This window comes from Zootoca vivipara, chromosome 14, assembly GCF_963506605.1.
Source record: "Zootoca vivipara chromosome 14, rZooViv1.1, whole genome shotgun sequence".
NCBI lineage: Eukaryota > Metazoa > Chordata > Lepidosauria > Squamata > Lacertidae > Zootoca > Zootoca vivipara.
This window is the reverse complement of record NC_083289.1, coordinates 2,632,481-2,656,658: the sequence shown is the minus strand read 5'-3', so window position 1 is coordinate 2,656,658 and position 24,178 is coordinate 2,632,481. Positions and strand designations below refer to the sequence as shown.

Genomic DNA, 24,178 nt, shown 5'->3' with positions numbered 1-24,178 from the left:
ATGTCTTCAGGATTTTCTCTCTCTTTTGCAAACTGTGTGGACGCACTTGGCTTTCATATTTGGTGTGCCCAAAAATATTTCTCCATCATCCTTGATTAAAGTCATTTAAACTCAATGCATGCAATCCTGCCTCTGCTTATATGGTGAAGGAACTTCAGTTTCATGGCCAGGTCTGCATTCTGGCATTCCTCTTCTTCCTCTTTTGCAAAGGCAGGGGTTTTCAATTACAAATAATTCCCTCTAAATGGCTCTAATCCATGTTGCATATATAAGAGGCTATTTGCTCTCTTTCGCATATATAAGAGGCTATTTGCTCTCTTTCGTGGGAGAGTTCTAAGATTTTACCCCTAGTGAGCTTTGTGAGGAATAAAGTGGTAGAGTGGAACTCTCTTCCAAACTGCTACAGAAAAAGAGAGGGATCAGATGGCAGTTTTATTTTGTAGAGTGGAGTTTTGTAGAGTTTGCCTTACCTTTTGCTTGCATTTGAATTACATGCTGATGCAGTGGACGTATACCGCTGTAGTAAATGGACAAGATTATCCTCCTTCATCATCATTGCCAGTCATCTATCATCTATCTATCTATATCTTATAACCCACTTTTATTCAAAGGAGTTTAAGGTGGCGTACACAGTTCCCTTCCCTCCCACCTCAAGCTCTTGGCCAGGGATATATAAGAGCAGAGGAAGGGAGTAGGGAGGATGTAAAGAGAAGGCTGAAAGGTCCGGTTTAGAAATGGGATAAAACTCCTGGGCTTCTCCTCTTGTTGCTTCTCCCACTTTCTGGACAATGAAGTTTTCTGCAAGGCCAGTGAGGAATCTGTTCGACCTAATGCTCTTGGCTGAGTTTGACATCCAACATGGGTGACACCTGACTTGAGAGCAGTACATGTGAAAATGATCTAGGAGTCTTGGTAGACTACAAACTTGACATGAGTCAACAGTGTGATGCAGCAGCTAAAAAAGCCAATGCAATTCTGGGCTGCATCAATAGGAGTATAGCATCTAGATCAGGCATCCCCAAATTGCAGCCCTCCAGATGTTTTGGCCTACAACTCCCATGAACCCTAGCTAACAGGACCAGTGGTCAGGGATGATGGGAATTGTAGTCCAAAACATCTGGAGGGCCGAAGTTTGGGGATGCCTGATCTAGATCAAGGGAAGTAATAGTACCACTGTATTCCACTCTGGTCAGACCTCACCTGGAATACTGTGTCCAGTTCTGGGCACCACAGTTCAAGAAGGATACTGACAAACTGGAACGTGTCCAGAGGAGGGCAACCAAAATGGGCAAAGGTCTGGAAACAATGCCTAATGAGGAACAGCTTAGGGAGCTGGGTATGTTTAGCCTGGAGAAGAGAAGGTTAAGGGGTGATATGATAGCCATGTTCAAATATATAAAGGGATGTCATATAGGTGAAAGGTTGTTTTCTGCTGCTCCAGAGAAGCGGACACGGAGCAATGGATTCAAGCTACAAGAAAGAAGATTCCACCTAAACATTAGGAAGAACTTCCTGACAGTAAGAGCTGTTCGGCAGTGGAATTTGCTGCCAAGGAGTGTGGTGGAGTCTCCTTCTTTGGAGGTCTTTAAGCAGAGGCTTGACGGCCATCTGTCAGCAATGCTTTGATGGTGTTTCTTGCTTGGCAGGGGGTTGGACTGGATGGCCCTTGTGGTCTCTTCCAACTCTATGATTCTATGATTCATTCCATTGCACCATGTCATCTTGAATACACCCACATGATTTTCTTCTGTCACGAAGGCACAGTCTCTCAATTCTTCTTTAATTTTATTACGTTTTACAAGCTCACTAAATGGAAGAACAAAAAAACCCCAACCAATTTGATAGCAATCACATAACACAACGACAAATGTCCCCCTCTCAGCTCCAGTACATCAATAGCTGAATCCTACTGTGACCTGAGTGGATCATTGCCAAAACAAGAGTTTTCTTTGGTTAAAGCGAGAAAAATAAAGTTCTAATCACATCAGACATCATTGAGATTGCTACTTAAAGCCAGAGTTGGCCTAACTTGACTTCCTTTTTAAAATGACAACTCTTGTGAATAAGAACTTGTAACTTGTAACTTGTGAATAATAATAAGTTTTCTTACTTTATAATAATGCCATTTTACATCACATAGTATTATAATGTAAAGTTATCATTGTGGACCAAATCACTATGATATTGTTTGTATGTTTCACTTAGGCCTATCTGTGTATTGTTTTGCAACTGAATTGCATTTAAAAAACCTGTAAACTCACATCAAAATGTCATTTTCTTTGCTGAAACCATTTATTAAGAAATTATAAATTTAATATTGGGTTTTCTGTGAAAGAATTCATTACAAGCTGAAGTGTGAATTGAATGGGGGGTGGGTTGGAGGAGAGTCGGAAAGAACAGCTAATTTGTTCATGGCTAGGGGGCACATTCTGGACGGTTCTGCCAGGGGCGCAAGATCACCTAGCTACGGCTCTGGTAATGTGTAGCTTGCCCTGCAATCTTGCATCTTGAGTACACTTGGTCAGCCCTGATTTGGTTCACACTAGCGTCTGGCAACACTCATGAGGAAACAGGTGCTCTTCCCATTAAATTAGCACAGATGGAAGAGGACATGAGCTGATATTGGTTGTTGGAAAACCAAACTTCAGCTTCTATGACTTGGAAGCTTCACACTCCTGCTGTAAGCCTTAAAAAATAGATTTGAGTGTTGCTGCTAGCTTGTGAGTGATTTCTGTAAAACTGCTTAGGCAGGCTGGCTGAGACTGTGCGATTTGAATTTGCAAGGAAAATGAATGATTGGACACAGATTTGTGGCTTAGAAATAGTGCACTGGATCAATGGTAAATGTCTTAGCCAACTTTGTTGGCTAAGCTCCATGTGTGGTGTGCCAAATGTGTGGTGTGCCAAATGCATGAGGAATGTGCTTTGCAGTTCTTTATAGTTGCATAGCAGCAGTGTGCAAGTGCTTCATGCACTGAGATCAATGCCTCTTGTTGGGGCATTAAAGTTGCATGTGGACTGCTTTCAAGAGAAGATGTTTTCAGTGGTGAGCACTGAGAATATTACAGAGAATATTTTCCTCCCCACCCTTCCATTGCAGAAACTGTGCTCAGAGTGGGTAAGAACATATTAAAAATAACAAAAAGGCACCTTGACTGGGGCAATATCTGGCCACCACCTGCTGCTTCCTGGCTCCTGGTCTTGGGGTCCCATGGCTGTTGGCAGTTTGGGCCAATCACCAGTGTGCTTGGGGCATGGCTGCACTGGGGAGGGGGCTGATGCAGACTCCTGCCAAAGGCTTTACTTAGGTCTGCTTTCTGGGCATAAAAACAAGCCCAGCCCTCCCTTGAGGCTGCAGTGTCCTTTGGTTTCACAGAGTACATAACAGTGGCATCTAGGATTCTGAATCAATCAGATGACCATAAATTGGTAGTAATGAATACTGTAAGATGAGTTTCAATAATAAATGTGGGTCGAAAGCAGTAAAGTGGTTCAGTTCTTAAGTGGCTCAAAAGTGGAGTTTGCATTCAGCAGCTTCCTTCCCAAGGACTTTTTCCTCTTGCAGGCACTCCTCCTGTTACAGTTTTATATCCCTGCCCAATGCTTCATTCCCACTTGCGGCTTTGAAAGACTCCTGATAGCAAGGCAGGCTTTCCTTCCATTGGTCAGGGTGGCTCTGTCTTCGGCACAGGCCGGGAGTCAAGGCTGAATGGGCCCTGAGCCACACTCTTTGGGGAGGAGTGTGATTTTGCTTGAGGGACGACAACAGTTATTGTGATGCTAGTATTTGGCCTTGGAAAATGCTGCTTTCCCTTTCATGGAAGGGGGAAAATGGTCTGTTCTGAACCCTTGCCTGGTGGTCAGAGAATACAAGCCCCTAAATCCTGCATGGCTGGCATGCAATGGACAATGAAGTTTAAATCAGGTATATATTCATTGAACGTGATGTGTCTGTGCCAAATTAATATACAGTATGCTGTTTTCAGAAAGGGGGGGAAAGGGTCATTAGAGGAGCCTATGACTAGAAACATCAGTCGGCAGGACTGCGTTTCTCTCATGCCAAAACGCTGATCTTTGAGGAAAAGTTTTTCTGAAAGGCTTTTAACAGAAACAGCAGAACGGATTTCCGGTCTACCGCCATCGCTGAGCAGCAAGGAATCCTCAAGCTCTGAGGTTCCTGGAGCTATGAAGGAGTGGGGAGCCGCGAGAGCTTTGCGGACCCCGAAAAGAACCCGAGGTTGAGCTTTCTGGGGTCGTGGAGACTCAGCTGAGCCCCAAAACGTATCCTTCGCTCCTCGGTAAGCTCTATTAAGAGCCTCGAGAGCGAGCAGAGTTGAGATGTGGGTGCCTGTGAGTGGATTTGCTACCTCTGCAGCATGAAGCTCCGAGCCGACAGCCTGTTGAGCAGTGGATTCTTCCAGTTTTGAAAGAATTGAGGACTTTGGTCACCGTGAGTAAAAGAAAAGGGATTTTTAATTTGAAAAAATTGGCCACGGGAGGAGATTTAAAAACAGAAGTCAATCTCCCCCATTGAATGAACTGAGACGCAATTAACTTGCCTGAAGCCAGAAAGATTGACAGGAAACTTTCAATGTCCAAAGATTGGATTTAAAACCTTCCCCCTGAGGCAGGGTAAAGGGGAGAAGAGTTGAACTAAGTAAAATTTTTTATTTTGGACTGGGGAAAGTCCCCCTGTAAGCTGGAGTTGGGTCCCTGGAGGGATCGGCGAGCCGCCATTATGATGTCACAATAGGAAGGAATTTGTTTACCTCTTTGAGGTCGGGAACTGTCAGTATTGAAGAGAGCGCAAAATATAAGGTTGTGAATAAGAAGTTTGATCAATGCTCTTTTTGTAAATGGACATGAGTTTTAAGGTATGAAGAAGAACTGAAAATGCTAGTTTGCAACCAGTTCAGATATAATTGCTGTCTTTGAAGTTTGGAAATACGAACTGCGCCATTTCCTGTTTTGTAACCTGTGCTGTTCCCATGAAATTTGAGACGAGCAAGAAGCCAGTAGACATAATAACATCTGACCTCTCTGATTTTCAAGAGGACTTCCTGAAATTGTTATGGGAACTAAGAAGTGAAGTACATCAGAATACAATACAGATTGGAAAAATAAACCAGAAGTGTGTGGAAATTGAAAAAGGATTAATTTCATCAGAGAGTGTAGAGAATAAAGATGAACATTCATCAGTCCTGGACAATGCAATTGAATCTAAAGAAGAAGAGGAAGGGGCATGGAACATTGTGCTCCCAGTGAGAGAGGGGGGACAAGACCCATGCTTGACTCAAAGGGTTTTAAAGAAGAACCAGCATGGAATAATGCCCTCCCAGTGAGAGAGGGAGAGCAGGATGCGTACTGGGGTCAGAATCTAAGATGAATAAAAATTGTGAAAGGATTGAAAAGTGGAAATTTAGATGGACGGTATCGTGTAACAGTTAGAGAATTGGGGAGACAGCAGGGAATGAAGAAGGAAGTGTGGATAGGCAGTGACAGAGTGAGAGTGGGGTAAGGAGTAATAATGGATGTTATTTTCTGACTGATTAAGGGGGTCCAAAACTGGATTGACCTCGAGTCCAGGGGAGGGGGGGCTGAATCAGATCTAAGTGTTTAAATGTTATTAGGATAGAAGAAGTAATGTCTGAATTTATGGATAATTTTTGGTAATAAATTTTAGGCTAAGGGGTGAAATAGAAGATAGATGGTTGGGAAAATAATTTCTGATTTGGAATAATGGATGAATTATAGGTTAAGGATAGTTGATGTTTATAGATTAGGAATAATTGAGAGATAATGAAAAAATGTGTTAAAATGATTCAAGACAAGATATAACATGAAAATTGCTTAAGTTGGATTTTAAAATGGACCCAGTGAGGGGGGGAATTGAGGAAGTCTACAATGTCAAGTAAAAATGAAAGATTGTTGTAATTGATATTTTTCTCTTTTTTCTTTTTTGTCTTTTTGTCTTTTTCTTTTTGTGATTTTTTTGTATTTCGTATTGTTTTAAAATGAATAAATATTAATTATTTGAAAAAGAAAAAGAAACAGCAGAATGGTGGTGGTGAGGACCCGTGGCCACCCAGATGTTGCTGGTCTGCAGCTCCCACCATTTTGGCTGTTGGTTTTTCAGGTTGGAACTGATGGGAGATGGAATCAAACGGCATCTGGAGGGATGCCAGTTCCCCACCTCTGCAGGAGAACTAAGTGGGACAAGTCTGGGCAATTTCAGGTGTCAGGCAGAGGACGGCCTATTTGAATGCTCCTCCCATGGTGGGAGGAGGCTTTTTGAACATAGAAAAGGAGAGTGTCAGACAGAAGGACAGACCAATTTCTACTGGCAGGATGCCTCACCCCCGCCCTCCATCACTGTCCTTGTAGGAACTTTTAAGAGTCAAAGCTACCCTTTCTACTCTTCCAGAATGCAAATAGTGAATGTTTTCCAGATAACTGCTTTCCCTGCTTCTGTAACATGGGGGACAGATAGCAATGCTCCTTTGCATGATCTCAGTGATCAGGCTAGGACAGATGATTCTTAAGGCACCCCAGACCTGAGTTATTCAGGGTGTTGTATGTTAAGCCTTGCCCAGTACCATATGAGCAGCCAGTGCAGATATTTTAGCAAAGGTGTCCTATGCCATCAATCATCTGCCCCCACGGCAGTTTAGCTGCAACATTCTGCAGTAGCTGTAGCTTCTGGACTGGACTCAAGGGCCGCCCCTACAGAGAGTGCATTGCAATAGTGCGGTCTTTGCTGACTGGTGGCAGCTCTCTTTCTCCAGGCCTCAGGTAGAGGTGTTTCCCCTCAACAACCTGTGGTAGATATGGCTCTTTGCATGTTGCTAGACTGCAACTCCCATCCGTCCAAGCCAACATGGCTAATGGTCAGAGGTGGTGGAAGTTGTAGTCCAATGGCATCTATGAGGAATGGTTGAAGGAACTCGGTATGTTTAGCCTGGAAAAGAGGAGACACAGAGGAAATATGGGAGCCATCTTCCAATATCTGAAGGGCTGTCACATGGAAGAAGGAACAAGCTTGTTTTCTCCTGCTCCGGAGGGTAGGACTTGAACCCATGGCTTCAAGTTACAAAAAGGAGGTTCCAAATAAACATCAGGAAGAACTTTCTGACAGTAAGTGCTGTTCAGCAGTCGAACAGTCTCCCTCGGGAGGTGTTGGACTCTCCTTTCTTGGAGGTTTTAAAGGAGGCGCTGGATGGTCATCTGTCATGGATGCTTTAGCTGAGATTCCTGCATTGCAGGGGGTTGGACTAGTCACTAGATGAACCATGGGGTACTTTCATATGATTCTACTTTTCAGGCCTATCCTCCTTATGACAGGAGAGTGAGCAGCAAATTCCTTACATTTCTATAGCATTCATGTTGCAGGTTGATGAACTCACTGAGGGAACAGTAGTTCTTGTCATCACCAAACAAGCCAGACCTTGATTTATCTGCAGGTAGGAAGAAGTCAACAAGAGCCTTCTTGCCAACTGCCTGTGTCCCTGGTTTTGGAGTCTCTGAAGATTCTCAGCCAAGGAATGTGTAATCTTCCTACTCGTCTCATGCCACTCGTCTCCTTTGTTTATATTATAATTTTTCTCAAGATAAGCACTTCTTGTTACCACCCTGGGCAGGCTTGGGTTGCATTTTTGAGGGCAGAACCACAATCATAAATAGGTATTCTTAATTCAATTCTTTTTAGTAATTTAACTTTTAAAAATGCTGTTTAATATTTGTTTACTTTTTTTAAAATTAATAATTTCAACAGAGTGCTTAGAGGTTTTGTTACAATGGTGTGGCATACAAATTTTGTTAATGAAATAAGATTATACAGGAGTTTAAACCTTGCTTAAAATATTGCTGTTGCCCCCCCAAAGCTCTGATCCTATACCCTACTGAAGTCCAAAATGGTTTCTTGGAACATGGCCATTATTTCACAATGCCACTCAATTTTCTCAGGTCAGCTGCAAAGCCAATCCACACCTGGACTGCAGGAGGTGATATGGCCTCCTCTTTCATATTTTGTGGTGGTATGTTCCCCATTTCGGGGGGGACGGACTGCTAGGGCACACTCTAGTTTGGGGGCCACCATATTTATTTTCCCAGAATAAATGGAATGGCACTACATCAGCCTGTTCTGGATGCTGAAGGGCTTCAACTCGTATCAGCCTGAGACAACATGGCCAATGGTCAGAGATGATGGAACTGGTAGTTCAGAAACATCTGTAGGGCACTTGGTTAGGGAATGCTGATTTTTAAGCACTTTTGCCTGGTGCAGCCAATGGAGGAGCTAGACGGTGATTAGAGCTTGGACGGCCTTCAAACCATCAGCCAGTTTTTGTCAAATGGAAATAACTTTCAGCCAGTTTTTGTCAAATGGAAATCCCTTTAACCAAGTGCCTCTTGCATTACACACATTTTCTATAAATATGACTTTCTAGGCAAGGGATATTTGGACAGGTTTGTAAAAGTAGTTAGAGGATTTGCTCGAAATAGCAGTGGCCTCAAGTTGTTGCCTTTCTGGGATCATTCAGAGAAGATCCATGGGAAAGTCAAGACCAAAGACGTCATTGCTTCTGCATCTCACTGTGAACTGAGCTCCAACAGAAACTTGGAAAAACGACGACAGGAACATTTTTTCCTGTTTTCCAAATTTATTCCCTCTGATTTGCTGTCTGCTCTTGGCCTTCAAGGATCTGGGAAGACTGGCCAAGTTCAGCTGCCTGTGCTTGACATATGCAAAGCAATTTTAGTTGGGGAGAATACTTAACAAGGGGGTCAGCCTGGGTGTGAATTTGCATGACCCTTCTCCTCTGATTTATTTCATAGTCCTGAATCTGAATTGTGATGTTAAATGGGCCATCTGAGGCTGCCTCTTTTCTGGAAATATTCAGTGCTTCTGAGAAAGAGATACAGATGCAGCAAAATAGAATTCTATATATATACAGCAGGGGTTCCCAACAAAATTTTCTCGAGGACCCCTCATCGAGCCGCTATTGTGACAAGGACCCCCATTAATTCCTAATCCTAAAATTAAAAAGTGAGAGCCAAATTAAGAGTCATTTTATATTTATACGTTTTTTACAGTTCTTCCTCTTCATCTGTAGGCCTTTGTCGTTTTAACGAACCACTTTTAAACCAACAGTCCATTTTTAACTACGCGAACTGTAGCTTCCGCGAAAAACAACGCTTTGTTTACAAACACTACTGTTTTGCAAAGAGGCAGCGCGCGCCAGGGAGGAGGGAGGGGAATGGAGAAGACAGGGTACCTGCACAGTAGCGCACAAATGAAGCCGACGCGCGCAAAGCATCTTGGGGAAGTGAGCGTTAGTAGAATGCACGCGCTGCCTCTTTGCAAAACAGTAGTGTTTGTAAAGCGCCACCTAACGGCATACAGCAGAACTACTGCCTCTATCTAATTCTAGTTTTGCGCTAGACTCTGCTCATGCAGAAAGCGGCCAAAACAAAAAATCTGTTATCATACGAAATATATTTAATATATTTTTTATTCTAATAGCATCTTGCGGACCCCTCTGGCATAGCTCGCGGACCCCTGGGGGTCCCCGGACCACCTGTTGGGAACCACTGATATACAGTATGGAGTTCTCGTTTGCGTGTGTGTATGTGTGTGTGTCCCATGGACTGCAAGAAGATCAAACCTATCCATTCTTAAGGAAATCAGCCCTGAGTGCTCACTGGAAGGACAGATCGTGAAGCTGAGGCTCCAATACTTTGGCCACCTCATGAGAAGAGAAGACTCCCTGGAAAAGACCCTGATGTTGGGAAAGATTGAGGGCACTAGGAGAAGGGGACGACAGAGGACGAGATGGTTTGACAGTGTTCTCAAAGCTACAAACATGAGTTTGACCAAACTGCGGGAGGCAGTGGAAGACAGGAGTGCTTGGCGTGCTCTGGTCCATGGGGTCACGAAGAGTCGGACACGACTAAACGACTAAACAACAACAACAACAAATGTGTGTGTGTAAAAAAAGGCCTCAGGACATTGCTGCTGCTGATCTGCCTGTGAGTATTGGGGAGGACCACTCCCCCTTGAAGCCCATTTCCCACCTTGGGCATGGGGGCAGGCCCCATACTCACCACCACAGCTTATAAGGCTCTAATAATAACACCAATGTTATCGAAGGAGGCAAGCATGGAACATGGAATTACTACTGGTACCGTAGAAGGGCAAGGGAGGTATGGCGGTGGGGGCAGATCCTATAGGCAAAAACCACCTCCCTCACTGGTGTTGTGCAATGCCAGGTCTATAGGCAGCCACCCTGCGAGATTTCTTTACCTTGCAGGGGGTTGACCTGGCTTGTGTGATGGAGACAAGAGATGGTGCCCCCGGGTTTCTTCGTCCTCCACCAGTCACAGACCAAGGGCCGGGGGAGGGGTGGCATTGTTAATATGGGAAGATTGTTCTTTCAGGGCTTTGCCATCGCCGTCGATCCCTGGCAATGAATGTGTCAACCTGGTGTGGGGTTCCAAGAAGAGCTTGGATGTCTGGCCACCTAATGCACCAGCATGTCAGACCTACTGGAGGTGGTGACCGGCTGGGCCTTGGAGTTCCCCAATCTATTGGTATTGGGGGACTTCAACATCCATGCTGAAGCCGCCCCCTCCTTGCAGGCTCTGGAGCTGGTGTCTTCCATGGCGACACTAGGGCTCTCCCAGTTTGTTTCGGGCCCCGCACATCAAGCAGGCCACACGCTGAACCTGATCTTCGGCTCAGGCGTATATGTGATTATCTTTTCATCAAATTTGCATGTAGATCATCTTGCATGTAGACCACCCTGATAATTGCCACCTGCCCAGATTTTAACTTGTTTGAATTAATTTTAAGATGTATTTTAATTAATTGATGTCTGTTTTTATGCTTATTATGTTGTTTTTATGATGTTAGCTGCTCTGAGCCCGGCCTCAGTAGGGGAGGGCGGGATACAAACAAACAAACAGACAGACAAACAAACAAACAAACAAAGAAAGAAACAATATTAATAATAGACTTCTGCAATCACTAAGTGTTTTGTGCTCTAACCCCCATCAGCCCCAGCCAGCATGGCTAATGGTCAGAGGTTTTGTGAATGTACTGGTAGTCAAATGGGGGTGCCCCAGGCTGCTTTGAAGTGTTGCTCCCTTGTTATTAAATGGGGGTGCCCCAGGGTGCTTTGAAGTGTTGCTCCCTTGTTATTAAACAATTGTATTCAATTGACAGACCCTCCAAGTGTCCCTATTTTCCAGGGACATCCCCCAATTTACAGAAGCTGTCCCAGTTTCTGATTTGATTCCGAATACCCCACTTTTCCTTAGGACGTCCCTATTCATTGGATAAATGTTGGGAGGGTACGCTTTTTAAAGCACTTTTTAACAAGGCCTTCTATCTTCTTGTAGTTTGTCTACTTGTTTGAGACATATTTATCCTGCTTTACCTTTGAAAAGTTCAAGGCGGCTAATAAGTTAAAAACAAATAAAGTAAATAATTGCGTGTCAGGGGGACTCCCTACAGGGAGCCTCCCCCCGTCAGCCTGACCAGTACTTTGCCCAGCGACAGCACAAGCAGCAAGTCAGGAGGAGGGAATGAGGAATGGAGCGGAATGGAGAGAGGGCTCAGTGAGGCGCCTGATCCCTGGCAAGGCTATAGGGAAATGAGTGTGCAGGAGGGGCTGAGAGATGCATCAGAGCCTTGGCACCGCTCTGGTCGAGGGTCAGCGGATGAGGGACTCAGTGAGACGTCAGAGCCCAGGTGCCGCCCCAGCCAGCAAGAGAGGAGACCTCTCCTTCCGGCGCCCGAATTGAGGCATGCACCCACACGTAGGGCGAAGGGGTGGCGTTTTGGGGTGCCCAGGCTTTTATGCTGGCCGAAAAGCAGATGGAAGCCATTGCCGGGTTCTGAATTGGACTAGGCGGTCATGTTTTCTGCTATCTCTGCACTGTAAATAGTATGCACAATAAAACTCTTAAAGACAGCGCGGACTCGAGAGTAGCTGCAACAACCCCCTGATATCGCGGAAAGTAGCAGAATATAAAAAGATGCATCACAGCCATTCAAACAATTCAGTGCAGTGACTCTATCTTTTGAAAGTGGACCCTTCCTCAATTATATGTGCCCTGGTTACATTTGTACTGTAATGCACACAGCACAGAGCTGTCTTCAAAGTTGGTAAGTTGCCAACTGACAGAAGTCCACTAAGGAGAAGGCAAGATGAGCCTTCCTTCCCAGGTGTGCCCACTGAGAAAGCCATCCCCTTGATCTCAACGAAAGTAGTTCAGGGATTTGAGGACACAGCATAGAAGCTCTCATGAATACCTTAGCAGATGGGCAGGTCCATACAGGAGAGAGTGGCGCTTCAAATGTCCTGGTGTCAAACCATGAAGGCCCCTGAAAGTAATCACCAACCCTTTGGATGGGCCTGGAAACAAAATGGAAGCTGCAAGGATTGTTTCCATAAGATTGTATCTACATATTTCCCTGTTAATCTGACTGCCACATTCTGAGCCAGTTTTAGTTTCCTGACGTTGTTGATAGGCAGCCCTACATAGAACACATTACAGTGAAGTTAGTAACTAGGGCAGGGATGAATAAGACGTGACCCCCTCGTGTTGTTGGGTTTCAACTGACCATCAATGACCATTGCCCATGTAGGCAGGGGCTGATGAGAGCCAGAGTCCAACCACATCCATAAAGCTGCAGGTTCCCCACCCCTGATGTAGGACTTACCACATGGTGGTGATTGCCATCGAGCTTCATTTAAGCCTTTCCCAAGCATCCTTTTTGGGTTGCTAGTCATGGTTGCTTCTCTCTCTATCATTTCACTATTGCGACATCATGTGGCATAGGGGGTTTGAAAAAGAAGGAAGCCCAAGCCTCCTGCCTTGGAAGTGGGGTTAACCTGGTTCCAGTGTCCCCTGATCCAGGCCCCTGTTTTCCCTAAAATGCACAATTCTTAAGTTGGGGGAGGGTTGGTAGGAGGGAGAAGTGGAATGAAGGACGTCCTATACATTTGTGTGAATTCGTAGCTGCCAGAGAGTCTGGAAAATGGAGTGAATGAAATGATTCAGGGCACATTAAGAATTCTATTTCCCAGACTTCCTGGCAGTGATACAAACTCCAGATTAATCCCTGTGCCCAGAGCATCTGAGAAGGGAGCGGAGGAACCTCTCCATCTTACCCCTGCCAATTGGTTTTCTTCCATTCTTCCAATTTAGTGCCTCATCCTTTTCTATACCTCAGGCTTTGTATTTCAAGCTATAAAAAATGTTACAGAAATAGAAAAGGTGTGTGTGTGTGTGTGTGTGTGTGTGTGTGTGTGTGTGTGTATATATACACACACAACACCATCTTATCAAGGTGCTCTTGAGGATCAGAGTCCCCCTGCCTCAAAATTTATTACTCAAAACACTTGGCATAGCTGTCAAATTTTCCCTTTCCTCATGAGAAAGCCTATTCAGCAGGGTCCCCAAACTAAGGTCCGGGGCCGGACCTTTCTCCTCCTTCCTTCCTCTCCCCCAGCCGCCGACAGGAAGGAGACATCCCGGGGTTCGGAGAAGCGCTTGCGCAGCACTTCTCCGAACCCCGGGACCTGTCCTTGCTGTCGGCGGCAGGGGGACAGGTATGAAGGAGGAGAAAGCAGCCAGAACAGAGCGTGCAGGAAGGGCTCAGAGACGTGTCGGGGGTCAGCAGATGAGGGACTCAGCGAGACGTCGGAGCCCAGGCGCCACCCCAGCCAGCAAGAGGGGAAACCTCTCCTTCCAGCGCCTGAATTGAGGCGCGCGCTCACACGTAGGGTGAAGGGGCGGCGGTTTGGGGTGCCCAGGCTTTTATGCTGGCTGAAAAGCAGGCGGCAGCCATTGCTGGGTTCTGAATCGGACTAGGCTGTCATGTTTTCTGTTATCTCTGCACTGTAAATAGTATGCACAATAAAACTCTTAAAGACAGTGTGGACTGGAGCATCTTTACTCGAGAGTAGCCGCAACAATCCCCTGACACAACCAGTCTGAAGTCACAAGTGTCTGGGAGAGTGGTAGCATTTTCAGGGCACTTGGCCAAAAAGCTCCAAACAATGGACAAGTCTCCAGAGGCAGTTTTCAAAATGCATTTTAGTAAATTACTTTGAAGAGAAGCGGTAGACTGAGAGATGTGCTAAGGGTCAAATACTTTTCACTTATGAGTGGGAAAATTGCTGCTGCTGCTGGTGGGCATGCTTAACAGACAAATAGCAGTAGAAAGGGTTAAGCAGCACCCCACTTCCTAGCTGCCAAGTTCTCCCCCTTTTTTTAAAGGGAAATTCCCTTATGCTGAATAGTCTTCCTCGTGAGAAAAGGGAAAACTATGCTATGCCCCACTTCCAACCACCCCTTTGCCTCTGATTGCAGCTTTCCAAGACAGTAAGAAACTGGGGGGTGAGGTGGGGTGGGGGCAGACACAGAAATTCACAGTAGCCACCAAGACTTGTAATTAAGTGTCTCATAATCTGTACATAACTTAAATATATTGTGGCATATGGTTGTTTCTACCTCACAGAGGATATCTTATTATGCATTTTCTTTTACTTGCCTTTGTCTTTACTGACATGCATGCAAACATATAAGAGATATTATGTTTTCCCCCTGAATATGTATGTTTGAAATCCAACATATTTTTTTTAAAAAAATGTTTTATTGATTTTTCCATATAAATAAAAACACTTAACAATAACACTGAGAAAGTTTTTGAAAGCCAATAAATAAGCAAACCTTCCCATAATACTAGCATTGCCTGTTTGTAATTTCCATATGTATAGGACGGCCTGGCTCTGATGCACCAAAATTAATATCACAAATAATTGATTACACCTCTGTTGGAGATCACACTGACAGATGTGATCTATCATTCAGATGTTCAGATGTGATCTATCATTAATGCATGAGAGAATGTCAGCAGCCATGCCAATTGCACATGTTTCTGATCTAATTCTACCTTATTTGACAGGTGTGTCCTGAAAACAGAAACATCAGGGAGTTGCAGTGCTCCTTCTACAACAGCAAGCCTTTTATGGGGAGATTCTATGAGTGGGAACCTTTTGCGGAAGGTAAGGGAAGCTTCTTCCTTTAGGCAACATAGTGTGGCTTTCACTGTCCCACCACACAATATTTAACTGATGTGGGTTTTTTGGTGTTATTATTATTATTGTTTTTAAATTTACATTATATACTGCCCTTCATCAAAACCTCTCGGAGGTTCTCAAGATAAAAACACGAGATAAAAGCACAACAAATACGGTAGTTCAAACAAAACAGTGGAAACCAGTAGGGAACATTTCACTCCCCCAACATATTTTGCAGCAGAGTTTAAAGTGAGGGGGAGGAACCCAAGGGACTGCAGGGGTGGTGGTGGAAACAGAGGCAAAAGCAGGTGGAACAAGGGATGCCATTCTTGTCTTGAATACCAGCAGGCTACCATACCACCACCACCTCAAAAGTCTCTGGCGCCTTGCTTCACATCCCTTCCACCATATAAATTTCTCCATCAAGGAAAGGGAGAGGTATGTAAACACTTTAAGGACACATCCCATCCAGAAGCACACCAGGAGGAGAGCACAAAGCAGGCTGGCAATTGGTGTGTCCTGAGAAAAGCAGGTGTGGCTTGGAGGGAATCATGAGGGTTGGATAGAGGAGCCTGGAGGCTTGAATTTGGTCCCTGGACCTGAGGTTCCCCATCCCTGTCACCATCCTGCAACATGACAGCTTCAAGGGCTGAAGCTGCTTGTCGGGGGACACACGTACAGGGAGCCCCCACCGGTTCTCCTGACAAGCTCTTCACCGAGAGTGACAGCGAGTCAGGAGAAAGGAATGAGGAAGTGAGCAGGGAGGCGTCAGGGCTGTTGCAGATGAAAGAGCCACGACATCGCCATGAGAGAGGAGCAGGGGAGGAGGAGCTGGGAAAGCCAGAGAGCGCAGAAAGCTGGAGGGAAGGCCGGTCCCTCCAACACTAGAATTGAGGCGAGCAGCCACCCGTAGGGCTAGAGGGCGGCACTTTGGGGTACCGAGGCTTTTATGTTGGAGGAAAACCCGGAAGAAGCCATTGCGGGGTTCTGACACGGACTAGGCAGTCATGTTTGCTGAGTTCTTCGCACTGTAAATACTATGCACAATAAAACCTTAAAAAGGAAGACGGAGTGGAGTGTCTTTACTCGCGAGTAGCCGCACACCTCTGACACTGCTGAATAGGGATACCTAAGGAATTGGATGCAAACTGACCCGGACTAATGAATGGATCAGAACTTAGTTGTACACCAGCTCTTGTACTTCCTAAATATTCTGACATGGTCCTTATTGATTCATAGGCCCATGAAACCTGCCACATCAAATGTGTCAATCTTCAAGATGTCACAGGACCCTTCATTTGGGGTCTTTTTTTGGTGCAGTGGATGAACATGGGTGTGATATTTAGAGGTCACTCCTTTAAATATGACCTTTTTGGCTTTTCAATATAATCAAATATATTGAGGGGCTATTTCATGAAAGAGCCAAGAGACGTATTTTCTGTTGCCCTATGACAATAGTGTGGATCTGATGGGCTTAAGTAACTGGAGGAGAGATTTCAGCTGAATGTCAGGAGAAATGTCTCGACAGTACAATCACTTTGGCAGTGGGAACCTGGAGGGCTCATGGTGGGCTCTCTATGTTGGAGAAGCTGGGCAACCATCTGATATAGATACGCCAGCTCTGGGCTTCCTGCATGAAGCAGGGAGTTGAGGCAAAGCCCAGCCATACATTTAATACCACTTTAGGACTCCCAAAGAATCCAGGGAACAGTAGTTTGTTAAGGGTTCTGAGAGTTGTTAGGAGTTCTCCATTCCCATCACAGAGTTACAGTTTCCAGATTTCTCTGGGAAGGGGGGTTGAGCCATTCTAAGAAGTGTAGCTCTGCTAGGGGAACAAGCGGGCGGGGGGGGGCATCCTGTTTCGTCATGTGAGGTGAAATGGGAACGAGCCACCCTGGGTGTGTGCTGCCTGCCCCCTTGCCACCCCTGACCAAGCCTTGCTTACCAGGGTCACGCGGCTGCAGCTTCTGGTGAGATTTTGTGAGGCCTCTGTGCGATCTTGTGGGCACTTGCAGGATCTCACTGGAACCTGGAAGCTGCCACGGCTACTTCTCCAGCAGTGGTGGGGGATCACTCTGCCTGAGGCGGCTGCCTCCTTCTGCTCATGGATGGGCTGGCCCTGGGAACAGGGGTCTCCAAACAGCTTCCAGCACTCTTAACAAACTACAGCTCCCAGGATTCTTTGGGGTAAGCCACAACTTTTTAAAAGTGCTATCATTGTGCTTTAAATGTATGGTGCAAATGGGACCTTTGACAAGATGACCTATAAGACCCCCCCCCCCCCAACTCCATGATTCTTTTGACACAAATACTGGTAACCTAGCATGCAATGATTTGGGTGATTGACTACTCTCAGTTGTGAAACTGGTGCTAGGTATATTGTCCCTGCATTTTTACAATCATGTTATTTATTTATTATATTTATAAAATGCCTTATAAAATCAATTCTCTAAGGTGCTGTACAAAAAGTGTGCAATCAAACTATGCTATACAATACAATTGAGGAACAAATGTTGGAGGTCAGTGTGTTTGAGACTTGGATTGCTTTTAAAGCCTCATGGCTGACCTATTTGCTTAGGAACAGCTTTAATTAAAGGTGCGATGTAGATGTTGATTATTTTCTCTTTGCAAAGCATTGGCAGGGTTTGAGTGTACATTTCTGAAGCCCCTGCAGTAATATATTGTTATAGAGTTTCCTCCAAGGATGTGTAAAATCACTTGCAGGTTAATATTAGATACCTGCTGACAAGAAATACAAATCAACTAGCTCTCTATTATTGGCAGGAAGTTACTTTTCCTCTTAGCAGCAGACCAGATCAGGAGAGGCCCCCCTTCCCCCCCTATGCTTTCAGGGAACAGAGAGAGAGAGAGAGAGAGAGAGAGAGAGAGAGAGAGAGAGAGAGAGAGAGAGAGAGAGAGAGAGAACGGATCAGCTGTGGATTTTTGTCAAATCTTTACTCCTACCCATGAGATGATAGAGATAGATAGAAAGATTAATAAAAATAAAAATAAAATAATTTTATTTATACCCCACCCTCCCCAGTCAAAGCCAGGCTCAGGGCGGCTGACACAGTAAAATTACAATAAGACATAAAAGAAAAAACAATTAATTAATGTACAGGTTAAGATGCTTGGGCACCCCGAAACGCCACCCTCTAACCTTGCGTTTGGGCATGCGCCTCAATTCGGGCACCGGAAGCAGCTGTGCTCCCTCTCCTACTTGTTGGTTGGAGTGGTGCAGGGGCTCTGATACATCACTGAGCCTTGCCTCCTCCACTCCACTCCCATCCTCATTTCCTCACCCTGACCCGCTGCTGCCGCTTTCGCTGGGCGAAGTGCTGGTTAGGATGGTGGGAGGGAGGCTCCCTGTAGGGAGTCCCCCTGACATCCACCCCCATGCCCCCTCCCCTCCCGAGCTGGGTTGCGTGAGAGGCGAGGGCGGGAAACCCTCGAAATGCGTGTCGTCCGAGTCTGTGGGGGTGAACACTTGTTGCCAGTCAGTCTCTTCCGGCGAACTGCTGAGAAAATCACTGAAAGAGCTTTCCTGCTGATCCGTGTCTGCAAAAACCACTTCCCACCCCCACATTGTAGTCTGCAGGCTCTCGTCCCCTGCCTCCTGCTCCTCTTCCCCTTCTCTGCTCGGCAGAAACCCCCCAAATTCTTCCTCACTGCTCGTGGGCGCGAACACCTCCTCCACCCTCCACCTCCTTCCCCCTCCTGGAACCTATGCCCCTCCCTGTAGGGGGAGAGCAGTGACCTGTGAAAAACCGGGTGTATCCTCATGGACTGGCAACTCCAAGCGGAACGCTACCGGATGGACCTGCTGCAAGACCTTGAAGGGTCCCAACCTTCTGGGAGCCAGTTTCTTGCATTTCCCTTCTGTGGGGATCCCCTTCGAGGACAGCCACACCCTATCCCCCTCCCGGATGATCTCCCCCAGTCTCCGATGATGATCCACCCCCCTTTTGTAGGCCTCCTTGGCTTTTTCCAGGTTCTCCTTAAGTTGCTGGTGTACCAGCTCCATTTCCTCCGCCACTCCTCTGCTGCCGGCCCTTCTTCTGCTTCCAACCCTCCCCTAGGGAACACACGCTGGTCATGCCCATAATTGGCTTTAAAGGGCGTGAGATCTGTGGAGACATGGACTGCATTGTTGTAAGCGAATTCTGCTAAGGGCAATCGATTCACCCAATCAGTTTGTCTCTGATTGACATAGCACCTTGTGGCGAGGTGACCCGGTAAAGGCCCCCAGACGTTTCATGGTCTATTGACCCAGTACCTCCCTCGCCTATATTCTTCCTTGCTGCCACCAACCAGTACGTCTGCGTACTGGTACACATATATTGGATTCCAGTCAGGTGAAAGGTAAACCAAACAATTAAGTTTATTTAGTGATGATCTTACAAGCATATAAATTCTTCACGGTTTCTCAGGTACTTTTGCTTAAACTTAACCTTTAGTACTAGTTCCCCCCTTTTCCTCCCCGACTGAAGTTCCCTTCTTATTACTCTCTCAGATTCAACACCACAGCTCACCTCACTAGCTTCTCTAACCCTCTCTCTATCTCAAATCCTCTCCACCTCACTCATCAACTACCCCCTTCTGACTGCCTGCTTCTCCCTATATACCCCTGCTTCTGCCTGGAGAGCTCCTATTGGCTATTCACCTCCCATACAACTTAACTCTTGCTGGTCCCCTAGAGGTGAAACGCCACACACCTTAAATACTGCTGGAGGATCGCGTTAGCCCTTTCCGCTCGGCCATTGGTTTGGGGGTGTCTAGCGGTGGAGAGGCTCACTTCCACGTTTAAGAGGCTAATGAGCTTGCGCCAAAAGGTAAATTGCCTTCTGTGATCTGAGATCACTCTCGAGGGCAACCCATGCAGCCTAAAAACGTGGTCCACAAACAGTTTGGCAGTCTTCTCCGCTGACACCGCACATGCGCACGCTACAAAGTGACACATCTTGGTCAGGAGGTCCACTATGACCAAAACGGCTGTCTTGCCACATGATGGCAGCAGGTCTGTGATGAAGTCTACAGACACCACCTCCCAAGGCCTACTAGGTGTGGGCAAGGGTTCTAACAGCCCTGACTGTACTAATCCAAATCAGAATCCGGAAGCGCCTCCCGGATCCTCCTCCATTGTTCCCTCCTCTTTCCCCCCATCCTCTGTTGGGGTGAGGGTGCTGGTTGAGCATCCTATCCACTAGAGCTGGTCAGTTGAGGGGCCAGTGCTGTGGTTCTTGGAGCCTCCTCCTCTCGAGTGTTTGGTTCCGCCCTCTGCAACTCTTTCTCTGGAGCTCCCCTCTCCTCAAAATCCCTAAGGGTTTGCAACTCCTCCTGAACCTCAGTCCCACCTTCCGGAGGAAGCTGCCAGGGGCTAGGTGCTGGGGCTCTGGCAGCGTCCAGGAGCCCTCGCTCTGACCCACCAGGCGCTTCGCTGACCCCTGGTGGTTCCCTGACACCCGTTCATGCAATCAGTTCTCAAACCGTTATTGGCATATATACAAGATTCCATTAAGGATCAGTACACTAAAGTCACTCAGCAAAATCTGCATCTAACACTCAAGTTAATGTTGTGTAACATTCACAAATCCTCACTGCATGTTGCAGAAACTTGGCTGTTATTTCCCAAACCTTTCCCCAAACCACTGCTATCTTTCTTTAAAAAAGAGGTGGCGGAACTCACCAGTGAACTCACCCTTGTTCTCTTAGAATGGCAATGGTGCCCACCTGAGAGGGGCCAGAACTGAGTTCTGGTAGGGCTGCCATATGTCCTGATTTACCCTGACATTACCGGGATTTCGGAGGTGGAATTGATGTCTGGGAGGAATTTCCGAAAGGCGGTGCTTTGTCCTAGATTTTAGGCAAGTCAATCAAAAAAATCACATTTCTTTGCTCAACAATTTTTGGCAACCCTAGTTCTGGTGAGCCCTGCCCCAAACTATCAGGATTGAGTAGGCCACAAAGTTGTCATAGGGATAATGATGATGATGATGATAATAATAATGATAATGCTACAAGATTATTAAAAATTAGCTTTAACAGTTCCTCTTGGTGGGATTATCAAAATTCTGCCACAAGTGTTATAGAAAAGGACATAGCCAACTTGCAGTGTAATCCTATACATGTCTCCTTGGAAGTAAATCCCACTGAGCTCAATGGGATTTACTCCCCAACTTAAGTGGGTTTAGGAATGCAGGTAAGGGAAGTAGTCATTTTCACAACTGTGTATTTCAATGGCCTGTGTGTACGCACATGGCAACAGTGAGTGAGCATGCCAACTTATTTGCTGAGCAAGACAGCCCCAGGGAATGCTCGTCTAGGCCATGTTGTAATTGCACAGAGATGGTAATTGGTTCCATACTGTGGGCAGGGTCTCCTGCTGCTCCTTGAAGCAATAACACTGTGTGTGCTACTTTGGGGACCTCCTCCTTCCCACAATTCACCAGCCATGACTCATTCTCTATGGTGCCAGGAAAGAAAGCTTGCGGGCTTCAATGTATAGCTTCTACCATTTCTGTTTCGCTCTCCTTAACAACACAATCCTTTATAGGAAGGGTTGGATTTTACACCTCTTGTTTGAATTGGAACTCTTGGAATGGCACCTCACCCATAATTTACAGCCAAGCCCTAACGATGTAGTTCAAAATAATTTTACCACCTTCCCTACCTCTAAAGTATCTCTGTGTGACCATGTAAGGCATGCAGTTTTATTTTTCCCTCATTCACTGTGGTGCAGATGCAGTTTTAAACCATGTTTTATTTGCTATTGCTCCAATACAAACTTTTGTATTTATTAAAAGGGGCCATATTTAAGGGATGAAGAACCCTATCAATTTAGAATCTACAATGAAGGATGCTACTGGCATAGTGGAACCTCTCACTTTGCTAATGAGAGAGGAGAATAATATATGGCTGAAGAGACTGAAGCAGAATGAGTGATTGAGCTGTGACAAAAGGGTTCAGGCAATCCCTGAGGCCCCCTGGACCAAAGTTGTTCAGGGCTTTTGGAATTGATTCAAGGACCTTGAACCTGTCTTGGTAGTAGACGGGCAGTTAGCGCAGATGTTTTAACAGGGCCGGCCCTACTGTTAGACAGGGTGAAACAGATGCTCGGGTGGTAGCAGGCCCCCTCACGGTTCCCTAAGTTAGCCTGCTATCCATGTTGTCCCTTTGCCGGCACGGAAGAACGATTATGGTGGTAATAATAATAATAATAATAATAATAATAATAATAATAATAATAATAATTTATTTATACCACGGCCATCTGGCTGGGTTTCCCCAGCCACTCTGGGCGGCTCCCAACCGAATATTAAAAACACAATACAGCATTAAACATTAAAAACTTCCCTAAACAGGGCTGCTTTCAGATGTCTTTTAAAAGTAAGATAGTTGCTTATTGCCTTGACATCTGATGGGAGGGCGTTCCACAGGGCAGGCGCCACTACCGAGAAGGCACTGGTACCAGTTAAGTGGGATTCTGTTGGTGGAATGTAGGACGGCATTATCTTGCTCTTTGCCTTAGGCGGCAATTCTGTGGGGCTGGCTGACTCTGCCACCTTGTACAAGTTGATAACAATGAAAAATATATTTTGAGATGGTTTTCTTTGTGCCCCTTAATTAAAGATATATTGAAGCTTTGGGGGCATAGTTGCTCCTTGCTTGCTTCCCAGGACATTTGGCTGCATGAGTTCCATTGCCTGGCCAGTGCAAGACCTTTTCCTGCCCAAGGTGAAGGACAAGATGTAACTCCCCAGAAGCTGGATGGGCTGAGTCTTCTGCCATATGGGAGAGCAGCAAGTTAGCTTAGGAGGTGTTGGGTGGGCTCACTGCATGGCAACCACACTTAACCACTGCTTGCTCACTGCTCTGCCTGGTATCAGTCCCACAACAAAAATGCTGCAGTAGAGTAGCAATGGTGCCGGAATCAAACAGAGCAATGTATGCACAAAGTGGGCTGGGCTGATTGCCTCTTCATGACATCAAGGAGCTTTAAGAACACAAAAAGAACCTCCTGGATCAGGCCAATGGCCCACCTAGTCCAGCATCCTGTTCTGCAGTGGCCAGCCAGATTCCTGTGAGAAGCCTACAAGCAGGATCCCACAGCAACAATGCTCTTCCTTCCTGTGCTTTCCAGCAACTGCTATTCATCATTGTTTGCTGCCTCTGAGCATGGAGGCAGAGCATTGCCATCATGACTTGATAGCCATCTCCTCCATGAATTTTTTCCGCCCTCTTTTAAAGCCATCTAAGTTGGTTGCACACATTGGAAGCTGCCTTATCATGTGTCAGATCATTGGCTGTCTAGCTTAGTATCTTTGACACTGACTGGCAGCAGCTCTGCAGGGTTTCAGGCTGTAGTCTTCCCTACCTGTGGGTGTTATGGACTGAACCAGGAACCTTCTGCATGCAAAGCAGATGCTCTACCATTGAGCTACATCATCCCGAGATAGGATTCCTAGCCCTAATACTGGGATTCCCAGACCTTGCTGCAGATAAGAGGCTCAAGGGAGAGCCGGAAGCCTTGCCATTACCAGAAAGCACCCTTCTGCTTTGGAGCCCTGGCAAAAGGTTGAAACTAGACACGACTGAACTAGATGTTAAAACACATGCACACACCCACCCACTTTTGAGGTATAATGTTTTATTGGTTTTAAAGTGTGTTTTTCAAACAATTTAAAAAGGAAAAACAGTAACAGCAGTACAACCGTACATTGTACGTCATGGGTAAGTACAGTTACAATATGGAATCACACCTGAAAAGGTGCTGCATTCTCAAACACAAACTTTTTCCCATGTTATTTGATTTCTTTATAGTTGCATTCAAACCAGAATCTGTCTCTGTATGTCTCTCTCTCTCACACACACAGTTTAAACGGTGGAACAATGTGTTTGTGTCGGGTGGTGGGGTGCAGAGAGGTGCAGGCTAAGGCCATGCCCTCTGGCTGCTCCCCCTGCCCAAACCAAAATTACTACCTTCCCTTGGGGGGAAATGCTGTAGTTGATTGCATCTTCCTCCCTGCAGAGAGAAAAGCAACCTGCATATCCCAGAGTTCCTTGTGAAGTGGGATTGACTGTTAAGCCTG

The 24,178-nt window shown here is 45.9% G+C and overlaps 1 protein-coding gene across 12 annotated transcripts in view; it reads left to right on the top strand.

Annotated features, from left to right (window-relative positions):
• Window positions 1–24,178, top strand: part of THSD4 (thrombospondin type 1 domain containing 4) — a 369,711-nt gene that overhangs the window by 87,237 nt on the left and 258,296 nt on the right. For all 12 annotated transcript variants that reach the window (XM_060282606.1, XM_060282603.1, XM_060282605.1 and 9 more), the window contains one exon: window positions 14,975–15,074. In XM_060282606.1, coding sequence (XP_060138589.1) covers window positions 14,975–15,074 — 100 coding nt within the window. The remainder of the gene's footprint in view (window positions 1–14,974; window positions 15,075–24,178) is intronic.